The sequence below is a fragment of the Phyllobates terribilis genome, unplaced genomic scaffold (assembly GCF_046119375.1).
Source record: "Phyllobates terribilis strain yellow unplaced genomic scaffold, ASM4611937v1 Scaffold_1__5_contigs__length_1240528914, whole genome shotgun sequence".
Lineage (NCBI taxonomy): Eukaryota > Metazoa > Chordata > Amphibia > Anura > Dendrobatidae > Phyllobates > Phyllobates terribilis.
In genome coordinates this window covers 518,992,047-519,013,453 of record NW_027362761.1, presented here as the reverse complement: position 1 = coordinate 519,013,453, position 21,407 = coordinate 518,992,047, and the positions used below count along the sequence as shown (strand labels likewise).

Sequence of the window (21,407 nt, the reverse complement as noted above, 5' to 3'; positions counted from 1 at the left end):
AATTGACGTGGGGCTTCACACTATATTTGTGTCCAGCCAGGTACAGCAGGCAGGAACGGGCTGCCCCCAACCACCAGCTGCCTATTTGTACCTAGCCGGACACAACAATATAGGGAAGCCCTTTTTTTCTTAATTATTCCATGAATTTCATGAAATAATTAAAAAAAAAAAAACGTGGAGCTTCTCCCTATTTTTGTGTCCAGCCAGGTACAACTAGGCAGCTGGGGGATGGAATCTGCAGCGCAGGGAGGCCCAAGCTTTTTGCCCCCCCCCCCCCCCCCGCTGAAAATTGCAGTCCGCGGCCGCCCCGGAAAATGGCGCGTTCATAGAAGCTGGATGCTGTACCTGGCTGGCATACAAAAATATGGCGAAGCCCACGTCAAAAGTTTTGGGAAAAATTTATTAAAAAATAAATAATAATTTAGGGACTGCATCTTTATTAAGTCCTCAAATGTCATTTAGTGTTAAAATAAAGGATTTATTTAAAAAAAAAATGGCGTGGGATCCCCCATAATTTTAGTCTCTAGCGGAGGTTAAGCAGACGGCTGGGGCAGATGTTTGAAGCCTGGGAAGGGGGTAAAACCCACGGAGCTTCCCAGGCTACTAATATCAGCCCCCAGCTGAATACCTAGCCTTTACTAGCTATTAAAATGGGGGACCCCCCAAAAAAAAATGACGTGGGGTCCCCTCTATTTTAATAGCTAGCAAAGGCTAGGCAGACAGCTGGGGGCTGATATTAATAGCTCAGGAAGGGTGCCATGAATATTGGCCCCCTCCCAGGCTAGAAACACCAGCCGTCAGCCGCCCCAGAAATGGCGCATCCATAGGATGCGCCAATTCTGGCACTTAGCCTCGCTCTTCCACGCTGCCCTGGTGCGGTGGCAGGGGGTAATAGTGGTGGGGTTCATGTCAGCGCCAGCTGCCATGAAGCCCAGGTTAGTAATGATGGCCGTCTATATGACACCCCCATTACTAACCTACAAAGTGTTAAAAAGAAAAAACACACTACACCCAGAAAAAAATAATTTATTTGAAATAAAACACCATTTTATTTAATTCTTAGTTTACTAAAAAAAAAATAGTTACCTGTCCACGTTCCTGCGCTGATCTCCCATGCACAGCTGTCACATCTGGAGATGGTGACAGCTGTGCATGGCTGCTGTAAGCTCACGCTGCCGGGAACACGTCCGCTCCCGGCAGCGGGAGCCACTGACTGAGGTCACCGGAGTGCATTCAGGCAGCGCAGCTCCGGAGACCTCCTTTACGGCAGTGCTGTACCGTGGGAATTTCTCACGATACAGCAGTGCCGTAAAGGAGCTAACCGGAGCAGCGCTGCCTGAACTCCGGTGAACCCTTACGGCCCCGTCATTCTAGCGGCGGCAGCGGTTCAGAGCGGTCACATTCTATGTGGCTGCTCTGAACTGGAGATCTTCGTGGGACACTCGTGGACTGCTACGGAGGGGTAAGGATAAGGTTGTGGTTTATTATTTTATATTTTATTACAGGAGATCGATGGCTTCGGGGAATTAGGTGTCTAGGTGAGTATAGGTGTAGTTTTTTATTTTTTACTTTATTTTAGGTGGCGATCGACGGGGACAGGTAATGTATGAACTAATTTCTTTTAGGTAACCACTGGCCACCAATGACATGTATTTAACATTTATTGGGGACACAGTAGGGCAATTTAAATAGCAGGATCAGGCTGATGGGAACTACTGCTCCCATCGAGCTGATCCTGCTGGCAGGAGTGGACGGGGGACAGACATAGGCCGATGGGAGTAGTAGTGTCACATCGGCCTATGTCTGCCCGCACACACACCCGCACACACACCCGCACACACACACCCCGCACACACACCCGCACACACACACACCCCGCACACACTAATCATGACGGGTCCGGGAGGTGAGGCTGACCTGTGCGGCCGTGGGAAAGTTGATGTGAGTTCATGCAGTCAAGCATGAACTCACATGAACCCTCTGAGGGCACCGCGGCTACTTCAAATGAACAGCTGATCGGCATCACCTGATACCTCAGCTGTTCATTTGAAATAACCGGCGGGAAAGCGCAGCACAGAACGGGAAAGCCGGCGGTGAAGTCTTTTCACTGCCGGCTTCCCCGCCCGGGTCCTTCGCTCCTTGGTGCTGCGCTCCCCGCCCGGTCCTAATTTACGATCGGGATGGGAGGTGGCGAGGGGAGCGGAGGATCGGGGTGGGAGGCTGCGGGGAAGCAGTATGGGGCTGCGTGATTGTTTAAAAGCCGGCGGCTTTTTACCGCGCGCCGGCTTTTAAACAATCAGGAGAATTCTCCCACGCTGGGATGGCATTCTGATGACAAGCTGGATCGCAGCTGAGCGCTGCCATCCAGCTTGTCATCCTTCAGAGACACTGCAGAGCGCAGGCATTATGGGAACTTCCGATTCCGGTATTCGATATTATAAAAGTATCGGAATTAAGTATCGGAATTCCGATACAGTGAATATCGGCCGATACCCGATATTTCAGTATCGGAATGCTCAACACTAGTCATAACCTGTCCGTTATAGTAAATGCCCCATGAAATAAAAAAAATCTGGAGCACTGCTCTGTAATTCCTCCTGGAAATGTATGCATACATTGAGATCTGGGCGTTACCAGTTAGGGGTGGGTCTCGACACAGTCTGAAACGGTCCAATCAATGCTATCTAGGGCAGGCGGAACATGGACACACACCTTTATCAAGGAGACTGGAAAAGCCAAGTTGTTAAAGGAGTTTTCCACTAGGATGACATCGATGACTTATCCATAGGAAACATCATGAATGTAAGATTGGTGGGGATCTGACACCTGCATGGATCAGATGTTTTCACCTCCGGCAGCGTCCAGATTAAAAGAATACACAAAGAAGATCACTGCAGCTGCGTGCACTGTTTACTCCTGACATGTACTGCAAATCTGCTGGGGCTGATCTGCAGCATCCAGCAGAGGTCACTACACAGTGCACAATTCTTCGGTGCTCTGCTTCGTACACTGGTGAAATTTGGCTGCCACCAGAAGTAAAAATAGCTGACTCTTTTGGGTGCGGGGTGTCGGACCCCACTATATCGTAGTGATGATCTGCTCCAAGGATTGGTCATCGATAGACGAGTATTGGAAAATCCCTTTTTACCCTGATTACAGCAATGTATCACTTACTGGGCTGTGTTTTGCTGTTTCGATACAATCAGGGTTTTATCAGCAGGAGATAATCACTACAGGACAACTGGCCTTTGTCTCCTAGTCCAACCTTGCACTCAACACTGAGTAGCAGCTCTATGCAATGTACACAGAAAGCTGTGGTGTGAGTGTGGTTATACACAGGTCAACAACTGAGCTCTGATGGATCTGTGGCAGAGAAAACTGTGACTCCATCATAACGGCTGCACCCAGTAAACTAAATTATATATAGCTGGAATCAGGGTTTCTGCCCCCTACTTAATGGTGCTGTCAGATTACAAAAACCTGTGAACAGATTCCCTTCATGTCTTACTGCCCAAGTTCTTTCAACCCTTGTATGTTTTTGCTTCTTTTATGCGAATTTAAAGGGAATCTGTCTCCACATTAAAGCGATCTGACCTATTAACATGAGCATACAGGTTATAGATTGCCGAAACTAGTCATCCCTGTATGCCTCATATCAGATGCCTTGTTCTGTAAAAATCATCTTTTATCACTTCATGTAAATGAGTTCTTCTAGACTAAGGGGCGGACATTGCCCGGAAGATAACGCTTCCTCCTCTCTTCATTATCCTATCTTTCTCCTCCCACATCGTCACTGTGTCTCTGTGATGCCGAAATCCCACGCCTGCACATTCTGACTGTCCTCCTTCCCCCTCACTGTTCCTTCTATGAGCACTGGCTTCAATTTTGTTCTGCGCAGGCGCCGGAGAGTCACAGTAACTTCCGCTCACAGTGATTTCCTGTGCGCAACTACCAGAAAAAATCACGCCAGCTGAAACGCGCGTTGGGGTCGTGGCACCGCAATATCTGATCAAAGCAACTTACTCTTGAACCTGCTTATCCTTATTTCATATATAGGTACATTTATTTAACTCATGTAGAGATCCTTATATATGTACTGCCCTTAGTTAGCCCTATATAGGATTATTCCCATATTAATAGGTTAGATAGCTTAAATATGGTGACTGATTCCCTTTAAAAGAATTCTTGTTTAGATGTTTTTACTTGAAAGTGTGGGCAATTTGTAGCTCTATTAATGGTAAGTAGCTTTATTTTTTAGAATCATTATACAAACTTTTATTTTTTAAGATAAATTTCAGAGCTGCCCTTAACTGGCACAAACTATTTTATGACAACCTGTGCCTTTTATGTTATAGGCAGAATGTGGATCTCCATAATAGCTTCACTGATTTCAATGATATAATTACAAAATTAAATAGCTTTATCTTCAATTCCATCATAAATTAGTGGTGTAAAGATATATCTACATCTTCGACAGCAGTTTTTTACCTAATCGCAAGCATTTTTGAATAAAAAAATAATAATTTTTTGCACTTGTGTTTCATTGAAAGAAAAATGTTGAGATCGTTTTGCTTTTACAGCTTTCGGCTGCGTGCCCACTATGCGTTTTCAAGCGTTTTTGCCGTGGAATTTCCGCAGCGAAAATGCTTAAAAAACGCTTGGTAATACATGCCCCATGGTCCCCAATGATAATCCGCATGTGCTGTGCACATGCTGCGGAAATTTCAGCTGCGGATTATCATTGCGGAAAAATCCGCAGCATGTCCATTAATTTTGCGGACACGCAGCGTAATTGCCGCCATTGACTTGCATTGAAAAGCATATTATCCGTGTCAGCACATTTGCACATACGGATAATATGCGATTCTATGTGCGGATGGTACCCGGGTCTGGAGAAGAGGAGACTCTCCTCCAGACCCGGGTACCATAGTACCTGTAAAAAAAAAGAATTTAAAATAAAAAATAAAGATTATACTTACCTTCTGATGACCCCCGGTGTTTTCTCCGCTGCGTCCGGTCTGTTGTATGAGTCGCAGTGGTGTGAAAGGACCTGCGATGATGTCATTGAGTCATGTGACACGTCATGCGACCGCTGGCGTCGGCGGTCGCGTGACCTGTCACATGACTCAATGATGTAATCGCAGGTCCTTTCACACCACCGCGACTCATACAACAGACCGGACGCAGCGGAGAAAACACCGGGGGTCATCAGAAGGTAAGTATAATCTTTATTTTTTATTTTAAATTCTTTTTTTTTACAGGTACTATGGTACACCATACAACACACCAGACGGAGCGGAGAAAACACCGGGGGCCATCAGAAGGTAAGTATAATCTTTATTTTTTATTTTAAATTCTTTTTTTTTGTGTGCCCACGTAGCATTTTTCAAGCGTATATGCTGCGGAATTTCCGCAGCGTAAACGCTTGAAAAACGCATGTATATCCGCACCCCATGGTCCCCAATGGGATTCCGCAAGTTCTATGCACATGCTGCGGATTTTTCCGCAGCGTTTATGCCGCGTTCAAAAATCCGCAGCATGTCATTTAATTTTGCGTTTCCGCAAGCGGAATTGCCTTAGTCCAATGCATAAAAAACGCAAGGCAATTCCGCATGTGGAAAACGCGTGATAAACGCGCGAAAAATGCGCGATAAACGCGTGCGGAATTCCGCATGCGTTTTTCCGGGAGAGGACTTGCATTTATGCAGCAGAAATTTTCTGCTTCATAAATGCAACGTGGGCACATAGCCTTAACGTTTCAATCCATCAGTGAGGTCATCTGATGTTAGGGTTTGTATCCATTATATCACTTCTCCTGAATGACCTTTTTAGTTGATTTATGGCCAAATCAAAGGTTGTAATCAAATATCATCGTAGAAGGGTTCAAAGGAAGCCGGATAAAACTGCAGTTAAATGAGGTCACTGAAGGAATCTATTTTAACTCATTTTGCTATGCATTGTGATACACAAAGGCTGCAGAAGTGAACCAGTTAAAAATTTTGCATGAAAATTATTTTTAGCCAAAAATGCATGCATTTAAAGAAGCACTCCCATCAAAAATTTTATCCTTTTAATATATTGCAGTCATCATATTATATAGCACTCTGCACTTACAATTGCTCATTTTCCCTTACTACCCAGTTAACTTTTCCGTTAAGACTATAACATCACGTGATTAACCCCTTTACCCCTCAAGGTGGTTTGCACGTTAATGACCCGGCCAATTTTTACAATTCTGACCACTGTCACTTTATGAGGTAATTACTCTGGAACACTTCAACGGATCCCCCTGATTCTGAGGTTATTTTTTCGTGACATATTGTACTTCATGATTGTGGTAACATTTCTTCAATATCACTTGCGTTTATTTGTGAAAAAAACGGAAATTTGGTGAAAATTTTGCAATTTTCAAAATTTTAATTTTTATGCCCTTAAATCAGAGAGATATGTCACACAAAATAGTTAATTTCCCACATGTCTACGTTACATCAGCATAATTTTGGAACCAAATTTTTTTTCATTAGGGAGCTATAAGGGTTAAAAGTTGACCAGCGATGTCTCATTTTTCCAACAAAAATTACAAAACCATTTTTTTAGAGACCACAATACATTTGAAGTCACTTTGAGAGGTCTTTATGACAGAAAATACCCAAAAGTGACACCATTCTAAAAACTACACCCCTCAAAATGCTCAAAACCACATTCAAGAAGTTTATTAACCATTCAGGTGCTTCACAGGATTTTTTTGAATGTGGAAGAAAAAAAATATCATTTAACTTTTTTCACAAAAATGTTACTTTAGACCCAATTTTTTTTATTTTTGCAGGGGTAACAGGAAAAAATGGACCCAAAAATTGGTTGTACAATTTCCCCTGAGCACGCAGATACCCCATATGTGGGGAAAAAACAATGTTTGGGCGCATGGCAGGGTTCGGTAGGAAAGGAGCGCCATTTGACTTTTTAAATGTAAAATTTGCTTGAATAATTAGCGAACGCCATGTTGCGTTTGGAGAGCCCCTGATGTGCCTAAACAGAGGAAACCCCCCACAAGTGACACCATTTTGGAAATTAGACCCCTCAGGGAACTTATCTAGATGTGTGGTGAGTACCTTGAACCCCCAGATGCTTCACAGAAGTTTAGAACATTGAGCCATAAAAATAAAATTTTCACATTTTTCCCACAAAAATGTTTTTGAGCCCCCAGTTTCCAGTTTTGCATTTTCATAAGGGTAACAGGAGAAATTGCACCATGCAACTTGTTGTGCAATCTCTCCTGAGTAAGCAGATACCCCATATGTGGGGGGAAAGTCACTGCTTGGGCATACGGCAGGGCTCGGAAGGGAAGGAGCACCATTTGACTTTTTGAATGTAAAATTTGCTTGAATAATTAGCAGATGTGCCCCTGATGTACCTAAACAGTGGAAAACCCCCACAAGTGACACCATTTTGGAAACTAGACCCCTCAGGAAACTTATCTAGATGTGTGGTGAGCTCCCTGAACCCCCAAGTGCTTTACAGAAGTTTATATACAAAGAGAGAGAGAGCGCAAAGCCCAATAGGGTTACACCTGTAGACATAGGGAATAATAGTAAAATGGTGGTTCTCACCTGGTTGGGTTGTGTGAGGACACAACTACCATAACATATAAAATGCAGCTGCAGCGGATCTCCAATAGGTGTCCCACAGGACCAGAATAAATCCAAAGGCGGTGAAGGTAGAGATATACGTCCGCGCCGTTGAAAAATCCTCAAATCAGGAACATATAATAAGATCCTTGTTTATTGGTAAATGCCTACGCGTTTCTGGGTGTTCCACACCCCTTCATCGGGGCACCAACAGATATATCTGTTGGTGCCCTGATGAAGGGGTGTGGAACACCCAGAAACGCGTAGGCATTTACCAATAAACAAGGATCTTATTATATGTTCCTGATATGAGGATTTTTCAACGGCGCGGACGTATATCTCTACCTTCACCGCCTTTGGATTTACAGAAGTTTATAACATGGAGCCGTGAAAATAAAAAAATCAAACTTTTTCCACAAAAATGATGTTTTAGCCCCAATTTTTTTATTTTCACAAGGGTAACAGGAGAAAATGGACCCCAAAAACTTTTGTGCAATTTCTCCTGATTACGCCAATACCCCATATGTGGGGAAAATACAGTGTTTGGGCGCACGGCAGAGTTCAGAAGGGAAGGAGCACTGTGTGACTTTTTGAACACAAAATTGGCTGAAATTGAGAGCGGATGCCATGTCACGTTTGGAGAGCCCCTGATGTGCCTAAATAGTGGAAACCCCCCACAAGTGACCCCATTTTGGAAACTACACCCCTCAAGGATTTTATCAAGGGGTAAAGTGAACATTTTGAACCCAGAGGTATGACACAGAATTTGATAACATTAGGTCATCATATTGAATAAGTTGTCATTAGTCTTGAGCGCAAGTGCTCGCTACTTGAGTTTGCATCGGGTACTCGGGTATGCACCATGTATCGCGCGTGCTCGAGTGACATGCTCAAGTCCCCGCCCGCATGTGTCACGGTTATTAGACACCCAAAAAAACCATGTGGGGATCGCTCGTGCATGGCAGGCAATCCCCGTGAGGTTTTTTTGGCCGTGAAGCATATGGGGCGGAGACTCGAGCATGTCACTCAAGCACCCGCGATACTCAGTGCATACCCGAGCACCCGATGCAAACTCAAGTAGCGAGCATTTGCGCTCAACACTAGTCGCCATATCGTCATCTTTTTTTTTTACTTTTGAAAAAAATCCCAACCCTAACCCCAACCCTAATACAACCCCAACCCTAAACCGAACCCCAACCCTAACCCTAGAGTTTATTTTTTATGCCGTTCCTCGTACGGTATAAGTGATTAGACGACTTTATTCTTTGGGTCGGTGCGATTACAGCGATACCAGAATCATATCAGGTTTTTATGATTGACAACTGTCACACACTAAAAGATGCTTTTTTTTGTAAAATCTAGTTTTTACATCACCATATTTTGAGAGCTATAATTTTTCCATATTTTGGCCGACAGAGTCATGTGACAGCTTGTTTTTTGTGGGATGAGTTGACGTTTTTATTGGTGCCATTTTCAGGCACATGACATTTTTTGATCGCTTTCTATTCCGATTTTTGGGAGGCAGAATAAACAAAAACCAACAATTCAGGATTTTTTCTTTTACATTTTTTTATGCTGTTCCGCATGTGGTAAAATTGATAAAGTAGCTTTATTCTTCGGGTCAGTATGTTTACAGCGGTACCACATTTATATCGTTTTTCTACGTTTTGGTGCTTTTACACAATAAAAGCTATTTTCTAGAAAAAAATATTTTTTTGCATCGCTTTATTCTGAGAGCTATAACTTTTTATTTTTCGGCTGATGGAGCTGTATGGCAGCTTGTTTTTTGCGTGACAAGATGACGTTTTCAGCGGTACCATTTTTATTTATATTTGTCTTTTTGATCGTGTGTTATTCCATTTTTTGTTTGGAGATATGATGATAACGCATTGTTTTTTGCTTCATTTTTTTTTTTTTTTTTACCGTGTTCACTAAAGGGGTTAACTAGTGGGACAGTTTTATGGTCAGGTCGTTCCGGACGCGGCAATACCAAATATGTGTACTTTTATTGTTTTGTTTTTTTCATAATAATATTTATTGATGGGTACATTATATTTTTGGTGGATTATTTTTTTTGTATTTTTACAATATTTTTTTACATTTTTTTTTTCATTTTTTAACACTTTTTTTTTACTTTTATACTTTGTCCCACTATGGGACTTTCACTTTTTTTTTACTCTGATCGCCTGTATAGCATAGAGATGGAGCACCATCCCTTTGCTATACAGGCTGTCAGCTCTGCAGATGCAGAAGATACTTTGGTTATGCACTGCGCATGACCAAAAGTATCTTCCTGCTGTCTGGTGACCCGGATGTTGTCATGACGACATCAGGTCGTCATGACAACATCCAGGAAGCCGCGGCAGACAGCGTTGGGCGCCGGCAGGAGAGGTGAGTATCGCGATCACCTCCTCTTGCCCCCGCAATGCTGCGATCGACTTCGATTGCAGCATTGCGGGGGTTAATGTGCCGGGAGAGGTGCGGGACCGCTCCCAGCACATAGCACTGGGTATGGGCAAAATCAACAGGGCGTACTAATAAGTACCTGGCTCTTAAAGCCCAGGGCGCAGGTACGTATTAGTACATCTTGGGCTTTTAAGGGGTTAAAACCTGACTAGCTGAATACTTCTAGGCTCTATGTAGAAACAGGAGGTCAATTTTACCTATATAAGTCATAAGTTACTGCAAAAGTCCCTGGCAGGGGGCGGTGGGAATAACTGGGTCGGGACTTGAAGAGGGGAATGATAAATGCAGGGAAAAGAGACTTCTTGTTTCTACAAAGAGTAGAGAAGAGAGAAGAATTATCTGGGTAGAAAGGCAAAATGAGCAATTGTAAGTACACAGTGCTGTATAATAAGATGACTGCAATATATTAAAAGGATACAAATTTTGATGGGAGCACTTCTTTAAGTAAAATTACACTATAATCCAAAAATCGTGGAAAAGCATATTAAATGCAATACCGCAGTATCACCCTTCCCCCCGAAGAAGCGGAACGCGAAACGAGCGTTGGGGTTGTCCTCATCCTCACAGTCACCAGGTTGTATTGCCTCCCTCTTCCATTCCTCTCACACCTGTGGTGTTATGACTTCTCATGTACTATTTTTATTGATTTTTTATGCTGAAACTTTATTATTGTTTTGACACTAGTCTTTATTATTCTTATTCAGCATCTTCTCTATACTGTTTATATGTTTTTCTGACATAACTCCTGGTCTTTTCGGGCCTCTGTGGAAGTATTAACATATTTGAGATTTACATCTTACTCAGTATTTTGCTATATATAGCACTTTTTTCATCTTTTATCTTATGAGTCTCTGTTTGTCATCTATGGACTTTGTGTTGTCTTTACTTATTGCATGGACACTTTATAGGCTCTTGCTGATTGTTTACATTCTTGACTGTTGAGCTTACTTTACAGCACTTGTTTGACCCTATATCCTGATATCACTAGATTCTGCCTTACCATTATTATTTTTTCTGCATACGTCACTTCATAGACTTTGCTGATTTATTTGACAGGCCTCTCATACCGTTGTGCCTTATTATAGTCATTGCCTATGCTGATACTTGTTCATTATCCTTGCTGATACTCCTTGTGATATTCTCAACTGTCTGACTGTGTGATCCTTCTATTTACCTCTCCTTTTATTACTGTTTTTTAAACACTCATTGTTTTAATGAATTGAAATAAATATTAGTTTTTTATTGGCATCTATACTTCATTTATTCTAGATAGGATTGTTTAAGTAAAATTAACCCAAAGGTGCCCTTTGTATGCAAAATTTTAAATATCTAAAAACTGATAAAAAATCCCCCTTAAATAGTTAAAAGCAGCGTACGGTTTCTTATACTGCAGTTTTAGCGAGCCAGATAAGTTATAGAAATTTCCATAAGTCCAGTGACATGTGAATGTCTCCTGCTGTGGCGAGCGGCACAGCGTGATAGCAGGCCATCCAGACTGATCTATAAAAAAAAAAAAAAAAGGACAAACAATATAAAAACTAGTAAAACGGAAATAAAGATTTAATTTATTTTCAATATCATAATGTGGTCGCCTTGTGGACTGGAGCTACTTAACAAACTCAATCTCCAAATTAGAGGGTGAAACCAAAAGACGATGGGGCATGCTTGCGATACACCAGCTTTATATGAATCATCTAGCCATGCACGGTCAGACTGGCCCACTATGGTTTCTGAGAATTCTCTAGGAGATCCGGGCATTGACACATTGTCCAGCAGAAGACAACTTTGAATTGACTTTAGAGCAAACCATACCGGTGATCTACAAATTATCTATCAGACCTTATTGATCTTATGTCAGTTGGGAGTGCACCTGTTATGCATGGATTGCTTAAGGAGATTTTCCCAAAACGGCAAGTAATACCCTATCGAAAGGCTAGGGGATATCTTGATCATAGGGGCTTCAAGGGCTGGGACTCCCAGCGATCCTGAGAATGGGGCTGTATCAGTCTTAAATGGAGCTTAAGTGAACATGCTCGACCTCTGCTCTATTCACTGCCAGATATAGCAGAGCCCCTTACTTGGCTTTCTTTGTCAGCTCCATAGACAATGAATACAGCAGAGTCCACACATTCACACCTCTGCTCCATTTAAAACCGGGCTGTCAGAATTCCTGTTGTCCTTCTACAGTTTGACCACTAGTGGCTGCTAATGTTCACCTTAATAATTATGCTGCAATCCCTCTCCTTCCCACTGGAGACTGCTGTTGTGTTCTGCCATTGCCCTTTACTAAGATGGCAGATTCTGAACCTTGAAATCCATCTGGTTTCCTGTTTGGGCCTACTTAAAGCCACATGGATCTCTCACTCATTGTTTGAGTATGGTGTATACGCTCTTAGCTTAGTTTCATTCTCAGCTCCTGAACATTCTTTCCCAGACTGTTCTCATTCATCTACGGATTGTTCCCTACAACTCCTTTGTTATGTCCAAGTACATCTTTAACCGCTTGAGGTTCCTGCTCCTTCGGCTACTGGTTTCCAGCAGTACTACACCAATATCGTAACACGGGCTCTACAGAGCCCTATTCTTGACACTCCAGAAATTAATTCTCAGGATCAGCAAGTTATCCCCTATCCTGTAGATATTGGGAACGCCCCTCTTATAAAATGCGGCCTAAAAGTGTAGCTATCAACAGGGACAACCAGTGAAATAACATACGTGCTAACAGCCACAATGTTGCCAGGACAGAGCAGAGTAACATACTGCAATAAGGACAGGCGTGTGGCTATTTTGGATGCATTCATGGGAACTCCTGGGATAGGGCTTCAATGCTCCAAATTTTTTTTTCTTGTAAATACTGGTATGTGTGGATATAGTTAAAAAAAAAAATACCAGCAATCAGCCGGTTCCCAATAAACTTCAATGGGAACATTTTTTCACGTAGTTATTACCACCCTATTCTAACACGTAAAACTGCAAATATTGAGTATTTTTACTGCTATCCAAGAAATATTACATGTTTTTTTCACGTCCTTCTGTACAGGCCCTCTGTTGTTGACAGCAGATGAGATTCTGGGGATGGAGGTGGTGTGCGCTGCAAAAAAAGGAAATATTGTTAACACTATCGAGTTCTTTCATCTAAATATCTTTTTCATATTTCAGTACTTATTTCCTCTTTAAAGGTGGCTCACTGCTGACATGCATAATCACAGCAGACAGGTCACTGGCTCCAACAAAATCAACATACCCTTCCATAGTGTCTGTAACTTTGTCCAACTATTTTGCTTTTATTCTGAGGCATATTTAACTTGTCCACCCCTTATCACATTATAGCTCTTAATTCATATAGCAATGTCCAAATACTCAGGAGGTCACTGCCTTCTACAAGATTAGTCGTCTCCTGCTGCTATGAACTATATCACTCTGTCAAAAACTTTCCAGTTTTGTGTACTGTTTTTTCAGCATTTTTTTTACTCAAAAAGGATCTTCCACCAGTTTGAGCATGTTAAACTAGCCGCATCATGAACTAGTGGCTGCAGAGCTGAGTAAAACATAGTTTTTATTCTTTAATTTCTCCTGTCTGTCGTGGAGATATTAGCCTGTAAAATTTATCTTATCATTTCTGATAAGTTCAAGGGGACGTTGCCAGAAATTTGTCTCTAGAAGGCGTGTTCTTTTTCCCCTGCAAGATGTTGCCCAGTCACAAAAAGGAGACATAATGCAGGGGAAAAAAAGAACACACCCCCAAAAAGGTCAGAAGAACAAGCTTTCTCCTTTGTCAGCCATGTAACAATAGACAGCTCTGCCCTCAGCTTTGATTTCTGCACCTACTGTATATAGAACAGCAGAACTGACTGTGATTACAAACACTTTCAGCTTTCATCTCACAGCAGTCAGTGTGGGGGAAGGGGGAGTAAAACAGTGCTGACAGCACTGAGAGAGGAGAGCTGCAGCGGCAATAGATGTTGTAATCATACTCAGCTCTGCTGTGATCCATACAGAAGCTGCAGTGAACAGGGCTGTCTGTCGTCACATCTCACGGGAGAAAGCAAGTTTTTCTAAACTTGTAAGCGAGTGTTCTTTTCTTCCACTGCATGATGCCTCCTGCTTATGATTGGTCAACCTTATATAAGGAGAGAAGTACACCCCCAAGGGTGTAGTTCAGCACCCTCAGACTTATCATAAATTATAATCTAAATTTTTCAAGCTAATATCTCCGCAATGAAAAGAAGAAATTAAAAAATAAAATAAAAACTATGTTTCACTCAGCTCTGCAGCCACTATTACATGATGTGGCTAGTTTAACATGTCCAATCTGGTGAGAGGTCTTCTTTAAAGTCTATAGAAAATTATTTTGAATTTTATATACACAGCTATTATTTGGGGGCATAATTATTTTTTTAAGCAGCATGCCATGGGTATGGTATTTTTTTCTGGTCGACAGGACAGAAAAATAGCACAAAAGAAATATGTTTTAAATGTCACTAAAAAACGAGCCAATGAAAACGCTTAGAAAAACCCTTGTGCTTTTTCTCACAAACCTTTTCAAGTGCTAAAAAATAATGTATGTAAAAGTGGCCCTTAACTAAACAAATTTCACTTTTCGACAGCAAACATAAATCTTTAAAAAAAAAGAGAAATCAATCAAAATAAAAAAAGGATATAAAAAGCTGCAACAAACCTGGAACCTTTCAATACAGTACAGCTATGCACATTTTAAGGGAGTCTTAAAATTTATCAGTGATTTTTTTCACTTCACATTCCACCCTAATAGCAGTGTGATTTTCAGAAAAAAAAACAGCTATTTTCTCCGGCAGACACATAAAAAGGAAGATAATCAACCGTGTGTCAAGATGATCATAGGCATTAGATAGATGACAGCTCATTGGGCTTATGGGGAAAAGATCAATGGCTGCTAAGCAACTCTGACACCACTTACCATGGACTCATGAAATCCAAGATAATTAAGGCGTGTTACCAAGAGCTACTAGTTTAAAAGCTTTATTGGACTTTCCGCTTAGTCCCTGTTCACATCCTATTTCGATTATATTAGGCACGTACGGCAGGAAAGCAAGTCTACACCTTCACTATGACAGTTCCCACGAGGAACAGTAAATTCAGGTGCCGGATATCATGACGACAACCCCTGTTGGGCGCCATAATTGTCACCATATTGTTAGTTTTCTGTCCCAAAAATGGCTATCACCCAAAACTACGGCATAATATAAAAAGAGATTATTTTATAGCTTCATGCACTGCAACAAGATTTCTACTTATCACTCACCCTTCGATTCTAGAGCTGACACAAACACTGGGATCACAAGCTCCTCGCTGAAGTCCCCAAACTTCTCATTCCCATGTAGTCTGCACCGGACTCGTAGCAAATACTCTTTTTCAGCCTTTAGACCATAGACTGGTAAATAGGTGGTGGTCACTACATTGTACTGCAAGAAACAATCACATTGATAGAAAAATAGCAGTCAAGGCCGTTGGCTTATCGTTTTACATTCAAGCATATAGGCAGCATGGCGATGTCTGCACAGGACACCCCCTGCCGTTGTGCGCTGTCAGAGATGTGGTGCCCACACCGGCCACTAGCTGCTCAGAACTTGTATTTTTCATGTTTTTCAAAGGACAGACAATAGAATTTTCAACGCAAATTGGGTACAACTAAAGGGGAAAGGTCGATAGAATTTAAAGTCTATGCATCACGAATAACACCATTTGCAACACTACGACGCTAACTCCGTACCACGACCAACCAGCTCAACGACAAATCTTTACCAGGAAACTTCTTACTCTGGTAACACAATCGCATCTCTGATCCTCCATGATCGTTTATCCAGGAAATAAACTTGGAGAACAAACCTTGGACCAAAGTCTTGGGGCATAGAGGTTATGGGTAAGTTCACACGTTGCAGATTTGCTGCAACCTCCAGTTATGGGGACCAGTATAGTGCTGAGGGGCTATGCTATTAATAAGAGGCATCATGCTGGATGTAATAATAATAATAATGTTACTTTATCTGTATTTTTGGGACTATTCCCTTTTGAATACATAAAACAGGAAACTTTTCTCCCGTACAATGACATTTCATCCCTTACCGAGTTCCACTTCTGTTCCGTTGCCTCTTTCATTTGCACCTCGTATTCCAGGAATAACATCACAGCGGATGAAGGCGGAGGCTCCCATGTTACGTGGATGTCCAGCAGTGAATTATTCCCGCTCCCGCCGATGTTCTGAAGAGACCAGCTCAGAGACACCGGGGGATCTGGTTCCACTAAAAAATACAAAACCCGGGTATGGAAAATCAGAACTGTATAGAAGCGCAGAAGACATTTTTAAGAGGATTGCAATAATGGACTCTCCTAGCCAGCTTGCGCCTTTGTAGAATGGCATGGGGTACGAACGCTGTATTTTACTTATTCAACACAATGTAAGAACACACTGTTCTTCAGTTTTAGAAAATTTCCAGACCAAACTGAAAAAGAACATAAGTGACTTGTTTTTATAACACCCACTGAGTTTTTGTATCAAAGACACTTGTGGTTTACGGAAATCCTAATCCTTGGATAACGCGTGCTGCATATCCTCAGTAGTTCTCTCTGCCATCCTGATACATAACCCCTCCGCTAATTATAATTCCATTTATAATTAGTATAGTTACACTATTGCTATGTCCTTATCACATCTACTGCTCCAATTTCTGCAATGTTCAGCGTCGTCTTGTAGACCTTGGGTGGAGGTGAATGAATTCATGCAGATGTGATAATTGCCACTATCCAAAGTAGTTACTAATGTCATTTTTAATGGGTTAACTGGTTAAATTCCTGAGTTAATTCTAGTTCCTCCATTCTGGACCTTTATCTATCAGCCAGAGGGAAGAACTGCTATACAAAACTTTTCTTGTGTAATGCTTCACTTCCCCTGTGGTGGCGCTGCAGAGAAATTAAAGACTTGTCCCCGAATGTAGACGATCACTATGATCACCTTAGCTCCGGCCAAAAGAGGATAATTGCAAAGTGAAAAGCATGTTTAGGGAATTACTTATAAGTTGTTTGAAATAACTTTGAAATTACTTCCAAAGCTTTTCAGAAGAGATATCATAAAAAAAAGCGAACCGGTCATTGATTCTAAATCTTAAAACACACAATGAATGGTAAGCAATGTATTCAGAATATCCTTGGGAAAATATGGAAAGGTGAAACATTGCTGGGGATGCAGTATTGAGAATTTGGTGATTAAAGAATTAAAGAATTTGCTAGATGTAGTAACCTCAGGGTAAAGGGAATCTGTCAGCAAGGTTTTGCTCCTGAGGTCAGCATCAGGTAGGGGCTGAGACACTGATTCCAGCAATGTGTCACTTATTAGGCTGTGCTGTTTTTCCATACAATGAGTGTTTTATTAGCAGCAGATTATCACTGCCAGACTAGCTGCCCTCATGCATCCTTGTCCATCCTGCCCCCACTACTGATTAGCAGTATACTGTCAATATACAATGTACACAGAAAGCTGTGGTTGGGGTGGGGGCAGCTTTCTGAGCTCTGCAATATTTAAAAGGTCTGATTGAATCACAACGGCTGCACCTAGTAGCCTAAGTGACACATCGCTGGAATCAGGGTCTATTTCTATACATCCTGCTGCTCTCAGATGAGGTAGTAAAAACCTGCTGACAGATTCTCTTTAAGGCCAATTTGGCAGATATTTTTCAACCCGTAACCTTTTCTGACATAGCAAACTTTGGAAAATGAAAATCAGCAACAGTTAGAGCTCGCGGCTGATTTTGAAAAACCCCATCCACTTGTATTATACTGTAAATTGTTGGACTCCCCACATATCAGACATTACATATCCTTTGGGTAAAAATGTCTGATACTTATTTACTTCTTCACTCATTTTGCCTATATATTTTCAACATATTCCGCAGGGTTGTACAGAGACTATCACTCACAAAGTCCCAGTCCCTAGTGGGAGACACAATCTATATTTTGCATCTTGTATGTTTTTGGTGCATGCTAGGAATACTCGGAAGAAAATCCTGTGAACACAGAGAAAACATACAAACTCCATGCGGTTATAGTCCTTGGTCAGTTTTGAACCAAAAACTCCAGTGCTAAGGGTCTACTCCTTTAGGGGGTTTGTGCCAAGTTTAGAATCTATCACTTATCCATCAGATACGGGATAACTTCCTGATCGCTTTGGGGTCCTTCTGATCCCGAGAACGGGGTTCTGAAGAGCCCCATCTACGAGGAGCCGAGGTTGAGCATGCACACGTCTATTCTATTCAATTTTTGTGGGACTGTCAGAACTAGTGTGCTGTGCTCAGCTGTCGCTGACAGTCTCAAGGGAAGGCAGCACGTCGGCTCAGTGGTTAGCACTGCAGCCTTGCAGCGCTGGTGTCCTGGGGTCAAATACCACCAAGCACAAAATCTGCAAGGAGTTGTATGTTCTCCCCGTGTTTGTGTGGGTTTCTTCCAGGTTCTCCAGTTTCCTCCCACACTCCAAAGACATACTGATAGAGAATGTAGATTGTGAGTCCCAATGGGGACAGCGATAATAATGTATGTAAAGTGCCAGAGAATTAATGGCGCTATATAAGTGAGTAAAATAAATAAATAAGAAAAAAATTGAGCAGTGGTGCTCATGCTCGACCTCGGCTTCAATCTGGCAGGATCAGAAGGGTCGGTCCCAACAGTTGGACCCCCAGCGATCTGGAAGGTAAATGGAGTAGCAGAGCACATACGTGACCACTACTTAATTAAATTTGGTGACACAAGTCCCAAGTTCCTGTATACAGTGGGAGTTTCAGCAGTTGGACCCCCAATGATCTTAAGTGAGCAATTTCCCCTCACAACAAGCATTACAAGTAGTAAGCACTTACCAATCCCATTGATTGTGAAGTAGTATACATGAGACGTTGCATTTTCACTACGAAGGCGTACAAAGTATTCAGACTGTACAGACGCGTGTTCCTTACTGAAGAAGCAGCTGTATTCGCCTCCAGAAGTGCTGTCGGGACAGTCCCTCCAATTCATATCACTTAGGAAGAGAAAATATTATCACACCTCTGGCTGCTATTACAGCTCCCAGGTCTATTTTACAGCAGGCGACAATATAATGTGAAATAATACATAAAACACAAGAAATCCCAATACCTTGTCCTATACTGCAGCTTTATATGTTGGGTGCCATTATTGAAATCTCCATGATTCCAGGAGCAAGTGAACGTCTCCATCTGCGACGAGCGGCACCTTATCCCTTCTGACCATCCTGATGGAACTAAAACAGAAAAAAATAAGGAAAAAAATAAGCAAATGTAGCTCAAACTTAATAGCCACATGGAGCTTTCTTCTTTCTACAACAGTTTCTTCTGGTTACAAAAAAATATATTCTATTGGTTCAGCACATAAGGGCATCAGAGATAAAAAAAATAGGGTAATATGAATTGAAAGCATTGAAAATTAAAGCAATCTAACAGTGGCATGATGTAGAGACAGAGAACCCGATTCCAGCGATGTATCACTTAGTTTACCGGGTGTAGAAGTTGTGATAGAATCACAGTTTTCTCTGCTGTAGATCCAGCAGTGCTCAGAATGCTGAGCTGTGTATAACCCCGCCCACACCACTGACTGGCAGCTCACTTTGTACATTGTACAGTGGGGAGGGCAGGGTTGTACAGAGCAGAAGGACTAGGAAGCATGATACACCTAGTCCTGTTGTGATTATCTCCTACTAATAAAACACTGATTTTATTGAAACAGTAAAACACAGCCTAGAAAGTGATACATTACTGGAATCAGGATCTCTGCCCCTACATAATGCTACTTTCAGATTACATAGCAAAATCCTGCTGATGTGTTCTCTTTAAAGCTGGATTTTAATCGGCAATTTCTCAACCCAAAATGGCCTTGGCGTATGCAATCTCTATCATCCCCTGCAAATAATCAGCTACCTGCGCTGAAGACAGTGCCTCAGATGGCCTAGATCCTACAAGGATACTCCCAACACTGAAAGTTATCACCTATCCACGGAACTGGTGATAACTTTCTGATCAGTGGGTGTTGACTGCTAGAACCTCCACGAATCCCAAGAACTGGGCTCTGCCATGGCGGCCACTCATGAATGACACCTTTTCTCTGCCAGAAAAATGTGAGTGCTGTACCCAGCTATCTTTGGCCGTTCCATTAAAAAAATAATGTGGTTGTTGCTCCATTCAAATGGCGACTTTCCATTCTCAAGATTGGTCACAGTTTCAGCAGGTGGCCCCCACAAATCAGAAAATCATCACCTCTTAAGGTTGGGAATAACTTTCAATGTCGGGAATAACCCTTTCATATTAATAGTACAGCAGTATTATTCACTGAATATAGAACAATATAATGATAATATTGTGTGGCACTACCTGCTATTTTTACAGTGTATTACAGTATATGGTGGTGGAGGCTGTTTCTTGAGCTGCTTAAAGAGGACCTTTCTCCAAGAAAAAAAAACCCATGGTCCTAAGAAATTCTGTGAGCAACAAAAACATAAAAATTGGCACTAAATAAAAAATGCCCAAATCGCTATAACCATATAATGGAGTTAAAAAAATTTTAAAAATATTTGGGAGCAAAAAAGTGGACACTTCCCCCGGTGTCAGCTCCTCTCTAATGCATTCTATGACGGTTCTTTACATTGAGCACCATCTACAGAAGATGCCGGGCAGCGTCCAACCAGTGGTCAGCTCACTTTCCAGCTTTTGTGTGCACTCGTTTCTATATAAAAAGGCAAATTGTCTCTTTAGAGAGGAAGAGGACTAGAACTCTAGAGCCACCAGCTGCTTCCAATAGGTGGCGCTAGAGTTCTAGTTCTCTTCCTCTTTGAAGAGACAATTTGCATATTTAATTTCCCAGAGGAGCATGCATGGCTTATAAGTAGTGATGGGCAAACCCCTGACTGTTCGGGTCCGTTGGGTCCAGCCGAACGCTGAACAGTTTATTAAAAGTTCAGGTACCAGAACAGTACCAGAAACCGAACACGGACCCCATTCATCTGCGTGAGAGCGCGGGAAACACGGGCTCTGATCGACGGTAACATCACTACCGTGGGTCAGAGCGCTGCAGGTTCACGCTGTCAGATGTGACTGTGATCCGCGGTGAAAAGCTTACCGCAGGTGAAAGGTGTCGGCTGATGGGGCTCCTACCTCCATCATCCAGCACCTGCTGTCATTGTAAATAGCGAGCGCAGGTGCCGCCCGATGGGAGAAGTTGTCTCTCATCAGCCAGCGCCTGTGCTGAAAGTTAAAAAAAAAAAAAAAAATATTCATATAAAATAAAAAC

The 21,407-nt window shown here is 42.1% G+C and overlaps 1 protein-coding gene across 6 annotated transcripts in view; it reads right to left on the bottom strand.

Annotated features, from left to right (window-relative positions):
* The window catches only part of GHR (growth hormone receptor), a 421,312-nt gene that overhangs the window by 22,969 nt on the left and 376,936 nt on the right, over positions 1–21,407 (bottom strand). For all 6 annotated transcript variants that reach the window (XM_073680288.1, XM_073680286.1, XM_073680287.1 and 3 more), the window contains 6 exons: positions 19,245–19,368; positions 18,971–19,128; positions 16,194–16,369; positions 15,373–15,532; positions 13,105–13,182; positions 11,468–11,591 (listed from right to left, as the gene is read on the bottom strand). In XM_073680288.1, coding sequence (XP_073536389.1) covers positions 11,468–11,591; positions 13,105–13,182; positions 15,373–15,532; positions 16,194–16,369; positions 18,971–19,128; positions 19,245–19,368 — 820 coding nt within the window. The remainder of the gene's footprint in view (positions 1–11,467; positions 11,592–13,104; positions 13,183–15,372; positions 15,533–16,193; positions 16,370–18,970; positions 19,129–19,244; positions 19,369–21,407) is intronic.